The 8,687-nt window shown below is 33.2% G+C and overlaps 1 protein-coding gene across 2 annotated transcripts in view; it reads left to right on the top strand.

Annotated features, from left to right (window-relative positions):
- The first annotated feature begins 5,566 nt into the window (after positions 1-5,566).
- The window catches only part of Der-1 (derlin-1), a 33,235-nt gene continuing 30,114 nt past the window's right edge, over positions 5,567-8,687 (top strand). Inside the window, exon 1 of one of the 2 annotated variants that reach the window (XM_067279556.1) lies at positions 5,567-5,798. In XM_067279556.1, coding sequence (XP_067135657.1) covers positions 5,646-5,798 — 153 coding nt within the window. In that variant the 5' untranslated portion in view covers positions 5,567-5,645. The remainder of the gene's footprint in view (positions 5,799-8,687) is intronic. The other variant, XM_067279555.1, reaches the window with a different exon arrangement.

The raw sequence follows: 8,687 nt of genomic DNA, 5'->3' as shown, positions 1-8,687 counted from the left end.
AATATGAAAAATATTCATAGCTCGCGCTTACGACTTAGGCGCAACTTGACCGGCACGGCAATAGAAAATTTTGGGTATTACTGCTCTAAACATCTAGAGAGTTTATTTCACTGCGTAATTAATTAAATTAAAATTAATTACGCAGTGAATCCTCTAGACAAAAAATTAATTAATTAATTTTTTGTCTAGAGGATGAAAATCACTTTTTAGCAGAAAACTATCCTAGAGCAGATTGAGCCAAGAAAAATTAAATTGGCTCTTAAATTTTCCTGATTGAATATGCTCCATCCCATAAAAAATAAAAACTCGCGAAGGTTATCATGAATTTTGATGAGTTCTTTCTTGTTTTTACTTTACTTTTAGTAAATTATTTCAAAAAAGTTTTTGATTGTTACATACTAGAGAACATTAATTTTTGTATTCAAAAACGTTCTATATTCTTTACATTTTATTTTTGCAAACGGCAAAGAACCTTATGAAGATCTTGATTGAAGATCGAAAACGTTAGTTCAGTGACTATTTTCGTTGTGTACCGGAAATCCAAAGGTTGTAGAAGATATATCTAAGCTTATATGTACCGGTTTATATTATATTTATTATATATATTTATATTTATTAGTGAAAATTGTTTACTTTTTGATGCTTTCCATTCTGTAGGCATTAGGAGAATTTTTCCATGAACATAAATTTGACTAGGTCACAATGGAACGGGCAGAGGGTGAAGAGCTGACCTGTCTTATTTGAGGCTTATATCAAATGCTTGAATTTGATCTCGGATCTTCCACAGCGACAAGATGACGTTCTGTCGTCTGGGTCATCCGGTCGTTGGAATAATAATTCGAAAAGTTTATATTAAAAGAAAAACAAAAGCACCCATTTAACAACGTTAACATTTACTAAAGAAGCAATAATAAATGCATAAGAACAATTGCCAATAAAGAATTTTAAAAATTGGTCTATTCAATCCCAGAGAGACTATTCAAACTTGTTGAGATGAAAAGTGAGTTCATTAAATTACAATATTGTTTATATATGAAAAAATGTGATTTTATAATTTTAAAACATTAAAATTAGTATTATATAACGAAATTGCAATATTTTTCCATACTAGATTTTCACTAGTAAAGCTATTTACTATTGCTATAAAATGATAGCTTGAATTTAAGTGCAGTTGAAATAATAGCAGTATTTGAAAATCTGGTCACTTCATTTACTAATGGCCATGTTATCTTATTCAATTTTTATGCAGTCATATATATATTTCTTCATAATTCTCTGCCCAAATACAGTGGAACCTCGCTTAACGAGCATAATTCGTTCTAAAATCTTACTCGTAATGCGAAACATTCGTTAAGCGAAACAATTTTTCCATAGAAATTAATTTAAAATACGATAATGCGTTCCACGCCGAAAAAATGTTTTATGTCAAATGCTCAAATGTTTTATGTATAACGCTTATTCAAAAAAATTTTGTACAATATACACTGTTAAGGAGCGTGAATCATCATCATCTTTTCTTCTAGCACGGAATGAACCATCCTGGAATGAGAATTAGATTTGCAGAAACAAAAAAAAAAAAAAAAAAAAAAAATACAGCTAATATGTTTGATAAACACTCTAAACGATATGCCAAATTCTTGGGTTATGTAAAGGCTATAATTAAATATCAGAAATTAATTAATTTGACTAGAAGTAAGCAGTTATGTTTCCATCTCGTATTAAATTTAGTAATTATAAATAGTTAATTTTTAATTCAGACATTTCTAAAATTTAATTTGGAATCGGTCATTAAATTCAATGCCCCAAGAATTTGGCATATCGTTTGGCGTGTTTATTATATAACGGGCTATGGTTGTTGATCTTTATAAGTAATGTGTGAACACAAGTTTGGAAAAATATGTGATTACAAGCGACACTAAGATGCTAGTGGAACGAGTACTAATCACAGACTGATGGAGTATGCCGCATGCGCACAATTCGGGACTTTCCCTCCACTCCTCACTCGTTATGCGAAATATCGCTCGTTAAGCGAGGCATTTTTCTATTTGTTTTGTTCGTTATGCAAAATACTCGTTGTGCGAGGTGCTCGTTAAGCGAGGTTTGTCTGTATACCTATACTCATCTATCTCACTCAATATAATCTCTTATTTTACAGTTAATAACATAGTCTACTGAATCTTGAAAATTCTGCTGTATGCTCTAAAAACCAAATCGTTTAAATTCGTTGAATTTTATACACATTTAATGTTTGAAGTACCCAAATGAAAATGCCATGATACCGCTGTGAATTTAGTAATTTGATCAGAGTGGCGGTACATCAAATAAAAATATTTCAATTCCTATTTCAAATACTAAAAGCGTATTTGGCATTTTATATGGACTTCAAAATATTTGTATTTTAAGTATTCAATATAAGTAGTTGGTACTTGAGTTAGTATTGCAAATACCAAAGTACTTTTTCTTTCTATCTTTTTCCATCCTGTGAGCACTAACAGGATCAGGTGGTGAGGAAAAGGCTCCGACATATCAGTAACAATTTTTGTTGACATGAATAAATGTGGTATTGGAATTTTTTAAACAGAAAAATTTTGTTTTTACACCAAAAAACTAAAAAATTTGCACATCAAATCAACTTTTCAAAAGCTTTTTTTTCTATTTCTAATGTATGAGAAAATAGAGACAAACCACCTATGGAAAATTTGGAGTTGTTTGCAGAATTTGATTTCGGATCTCTTACAGCGATAAATTGATGCTTTATTAACTGTTTCGGCCATCCAACAGTAAAAAAAAAAAGTAAGGCTAAAAATAAATGATTTTCTTTGAATACTCGCAACTACTTTTTTCAACATAACAATTTCCCCAGCAATCAAGAGATTGCACTAATGTTAAAAATTCTAGTTGTTGAAACTCTCATATATATAGTTGTTGAAACTCTCATATATATACTATATATATATAGTAACTCATAGTCACAAACTTGTGTTTAGATTCTTAATTACACAGCTGATAAACTGTAAACAGTTTGTACTATTGCAGTTATGTGTAGATGTCACTATGAAGGTAACTAAATACAGTGCAATAAAACTTCAAAAACAAGGAGCAAAAAGTGCGATTTGATACACAACTGAATTTATCGTCTATTAGTAAAGTATCGGCATTTATCACTGCTAACAAATACTGTATTGATAATTATTGTTGATAACAAATACCAATATTCGTCATTGTCGATAAAAGTCGGTATTTTATTTCTTTCGGTATCGATATTCTAAATTTATATCGCTATATTAAATTTGAATTTCGGTATCGATATCGTAAAAATGTGTTGAATTCGATTTGATATATCGGTTATCTGCACAACGTTACACTTGACTGTAAGCAGGTGTTGGGGAGCAATGGATATATAAGAGCATATATGTCAATACAAAGAGTGGTCTGGTGGTCTGTTTCAGGCGTTCAGAGCCCGAAACAGACCACCAGAGCAGATGATCATCTGATTTTCAGACAAGCACGATCAGCTGCAACGGCACCTTTCTCCACCATCTAGAGACAAGTAGTAGCCTCATTACAAAATCCGGTTTCTTTCTATTACCATTTACAGGCGACCATCAGAAGTAATTTTGCATGCATGGCGACACCAACGCGTCTTGCCATGAGCACTGTAACATCGTCGGCTTCGTTTGCAATGGTGCTGTGACAGAGAATCATAAACTATTGATAGTTCGGACTGACATCGTCTTTAGCAACGAATTCTATCCGAGAACAGAAGACCATCGTATTAGTATGTAGACCACTAACGCGATGGTCAATCCCGCCTTTATTGTTGAGAAGCACACTATCCTAATTGCTGACGTGCTGGTCTGGGAAGCCATCTCTTATAGTTTATGGTCAGCCTTAGTAGTGGTAAGAAAGACATTGTGGGCAAAGTGGTATTTTCAGGAAATCCTCTGTCTTCATGTATTATCTTTAGTGGCAGACCTGCAAACACCAGCCATTTTTCATCAAGATAATGCTCAGCTGCATACAGCCAGTTTTCCAAAAGTGTCTCCATCACATTACCATATTTTCTTGCCTGTCTGTCCAGATTTGTCGCAAAAACAAACATTGGCAGTTCCAGATGGGAGACTAGCTTCGCCATTCTTGAGTGTAAGTAATTTGGAGCGGCAGTTGCAACATCTGTGGACAAATCTGTTTCAGAGTAGCATAAGATGCTGTAAGTTTCAATGATCGACTGTATCGCCACGTGTATCCAGGCAACCAGGTCCTAAAACTTTTTTAAAATTGTTCCTTTGCTATCGTTCGCACTAATAAAGTTTTATTCGATTCCAACGTCTCCTTCTTGATACGTATATATTTTTGGTTTGGTCAATGGGTATAGATTTAAAAATAGCTTAATTTCAGAACCAGCATTGTCTTCTTCTTCTTTTTTTTTTTTTAACTCTTTTCGCCCTGTGGGCACTAAGAGAGCCTCTTTTAGTAGGCCCATTATGGGTTCGGCCAGGCCCACAATGGGGCGACCGGGTGGTGAGGGACGGGGCCGGACATATCCGAACGGACCACCCCCGAAAAATTCCTGGGTATTATTCGACCCGTTCGGATTCGATCCCGGGTCACCCAGAGCGGTAGGCTGCCACCTTGACCGCTCGGCCATCCGGCCGTCACCAGCATTGTCTATGAACGGTTAATGTTACCCTAGGTATACAAAATGGCGGCTCGTCTCTGACTCCAGCATACAGAAGCGAGGAAACAGTGGGGACGCACGTTTTCTAAACCTAACCTATTCTAATAAATTATCATAATTATTAGCAACTAAATTATTAGAATAGGTTAGGTTTAGAAAACGTGTGTCCCCACTGTTTCCTCGCTTCTGTATGCTGGAGTCAGAGACGAGCCGCCATTTTGTATACCTAGGGTAACATTAACGCTTTGATCAAACATATGGAGTTATTAAATATGAAAAGTTGCCGGCCGAGGCAGCAAGACCTTAGCTTACTGCCTCGGGATCATATCCGAATCTGAATGGATCGAAAAACCTAAGGAATCTTTCATCAGGTGATCCATCCCAAGGAAAAATAACGGTCAAGGTTAGCAGCCTACCGCCCTGGGGGACCCGGGATCGAATCCGGACGGGTCAAGAAATCCCCAGGAATTTTTCGGGGGTGGTCCGTCCGGATATATCGGTCCCCGTCCCTCACCACCCGGCCGCCCCATTGTGGGCCTGGCCGAACCCATAATGGGCTTACTAAAAGAGGCCCTCTTAGTGCCCACTGGGCGGAAAGAGTTAAAAAAAAAAAAAGGAAAAATAACGGGTGTCCCGACCCTCTCCAACCTGCTACCCCATTGCGGGCCTGTCCAAACCCGCGTGGGTTTGTGAAAAGGCCCTCTACAGGACGGAAAGGGTAAAAATACAAAAAGGAGACTTTTACAATGACTTATCATTTTTAAAAAAAATACATGTATAAACATTTTTACATATTTATAATTAAAAAATATCAAGTGAAAATAATAAAATACTTAAACCTTAATAACTTATTATTCTATTTAAGAACGTATCATAGCAACCGACCTGTTAATCTAAGCCACGTAATAGCATGGAGTCTTCGGACAATCGTGATTGAACATAAGCGTATTCGTAGATGTAACCAGACATGAGCGACATAGGGGACTGGTTTCGAAGTTTACCTCTTTTTACTCGTTATTGGTTTGGATTATCGATATTTTTTCCTATTTTAGGAAGATTAGGATTATTAAATCCTAGATATCTCATACTTGAATTCAACAGTTTTATATATAATCTTCAGGTAACGAGCTTTAGTTGTGAATGTTGTTATAATAATCTTAGACGGTATACAATAATTATTTAAATATAAAACAAATATAATATATATGTTGTGCTATAAGCTTTTGAAATTATTATTTTAAAAAAATTTCCTTTATTTTTTCTGTATTTAAAAGTGTAGCCTTGAAGAATTTCAAAATTTCTGAATAATTTCAAAAGTTGAGAGTTAATGGGAAATTACTTAACAACAATTTATATATAGTTTGGTAATTGTTCACCATTTGGTTTTTAAGATGAATCATATACTGTATTTTGAAACATGTTAAGGCTATGTTAGAATTTTTTAAATTTAATGCAGTTAATATTAGTACATGACATCATATTATTATTTGTGTTAATTAGATAAAATTATTTATAAAAATGAAATTCGTTATTTTAACTAATACATTTGTTTGCTGTTTGAAAATCTTGCTGATGTTATCTAACATAAATGCTTTGATTCTGTCATAGTTTGATAATTTTACAGATCTTCCTACTTAAATTTAAACTGAGGTGTTTTTTAAAACATCATGTAGCACAGAAAAGACTATAGCCTTTTTTCCTGCTATTCTGAATGATGATGCAAAAATCAAACGACCTTGTCACTTATTATCAGCTGATTGACCTAAATTGTAAACAGGATTGATTTATTTCTCTGTTTGCAGATACATATTTCTTTGTTCTATGTGTAATACAGACAAAAACTTCTGGCTAGTACAGAAATATTTGTGAAAAGTTTGTATTCATTATGGATACAATTTGTTCTTGCTAATCAAAGGCACCTGCAGGATTTTGTTTTTGGAGGACAAAACATATACTGTATGATTTAGATCAACTAACCAATCGATTGATTTCACTAAAATCGTTTTTTTAAACAGAGTTTTACTTCAACTATGTTCATCTGTTTTTATAATAGTGAAATAATATATGAAATTATAAAAACAGATGTAAAAGTTCCAACTTGCCAAACATCTTTCTTTCCAAAAGAAGCACAAAGTCTTTTAAATAGCCTAGCTGTTGTATAGAATTTTAAAGAGAACTCGAGGAACCATCTCACTACGTGCAGATTTTAGTTACTTCAGTATAACAATTAAAAAATAAATTTACTGTTACAAAATATCTGTTTGTAAAATTATTAATGTAATAAAAAAAAGAAGGAAAAAAAAATAAAGCAAATCTTGAAAGAAGCAAATGTCCTTCCTGGTTTTTCCCTGTGGGCACTCTTGTTACTAATATCAATTCATTTTCAAAAATAAAAATATCAGATTATATAGAAGTGAATTATGGATAATTTTAAAAATGATAACTGATTAGTGATTATACTCTCTAGGCTTCTTAAGCAGGATGTTTGTAACTTTTCCAACTTATGACTTTAAATTTATTCCATTTAGAACTTATTCTTTCCTTCCAAATTGATGAGATGCTTAAATACCTTCCTTCCATTATGCAAAGGAGAAATATTAACGTCAATCTATCAATATTTGATGTAAACATGTTTTGTTGAAATTGCGTGACACAAAGAAATTCTACACATCAATGGCATTGAAGATAATCATGGTATTTTTTTATAATGATATTTATGGTGAAATATATAATCTACTGTATTGTCCATTTAGAAATTTTGTAGAAGAAGAAGGATAGGAAATATTGGTACTTTTTGGTTAATGGGATACCAGCCGATATGTCAAGAATTGGTAAGATTCAAGCTCTGAATGAGGAGTTTCACACCACCCCCAGGATTGTTGACTCTTTGCATGATATTTGTCTCTGCCAATTAGTTTTTAACACACATCAGTCTACTGCATATTCTACATGCTTCACATGTAGACGTGTGTCTTGGTGCTTGCTATCACTCACGACTCGGCACCCAGGTGAGGTGAGCACCCATCCCCCTAAAACCATATAACATCAAGTACGCCACGAACAGTCAAGTACGCTACTCGAAGCCAGCACAGTTGCATGGGCTAAATTGTTAAATGTGATAGTCTTCTGGGTCCTGTTAACCAAACAGTAATGAAATATTTTTCCATTGTTTGCAGAAGATAGTGTTTGTTTAATCAAGGTAAAATACATTAATAGTCTTATTACTTTGCTAGGATGGGATGTTTTATCTATTAAATACAGGAATCTGCTAAATCTGGGCTTTACTCTATTTGAATAAGCTGTATTGATTGAACCTGAAAATGATTTTTAAAAATAAAATGTCAAATTTATTGCTGGACTGCAAAGTTTTAAAAACTGTTCCTGATTATATTACATATTGCCTATATTAGTGACATAACTCTGAAAATGCAGTTTTTGAAATAGTTGATTGCTTTTAAAGTTTTAGTTGAAATTTTAATCTTTCATTCCTATTCAATTATTTTAACTATTTGAGTTATCTAATTGATATTTTTTCTTTGTAACTATAACACCTACTTGAAGGTATACTAGCAGGTTAATTTTTCTTAGTTTTCAAGTTAGCTAAGATTAAAAAATTATGTAGTGTCACTAAAGCATTGCAGTAAAGTCTACAAAAAAAGACTTCTGCTCTGGTAATGGCTTCATCTATGAAAAAGAAAGTTATGAGTTTTGGAAAGTCTGATGATTAATATTAAATGCTATAAAAAATTTTGTATTCAGATTAATATGTTTGTTGTTACCTGGGTACCTTAGAGAGAGAGATAATTCTGATAATGTGCATCTTTGATCATTTCATACCTATAGACGCAGTATTTTTGACTTTTCAAAACTGTATTCTTTTATATTTTTCTTTTTTTGTCAAAAATGGACTTTTAATAATAAGAATTTTAAAATAAATTAACTATTACAGTATATAAAAGTACTGAAATGTTAACTTAATGTGTGGGTGTGATTTATGTAGGAGTTATAT

Source organism: Centruroides vittatus, unplaced genomic scaffold (assembly GCF_030686945.1).
Source record: "Centruroides vittatus isolate TY-2023 unplaced genomic scaffold, ASM3068694v2 contig_875, whole genome shotgun sequence".
Taxonomy (NCBI): domain Eukaryota; kingdom Metazoa; phylum Arthropoda; class Arachnida; order Scorpiones; family Buthidae; genus Centruroides; species Centruroides vittatus.
Note: the sequence above shows the minus strand (reverse complement) of the source record. Positions and strands in the feature narration are given on the sequence as shown.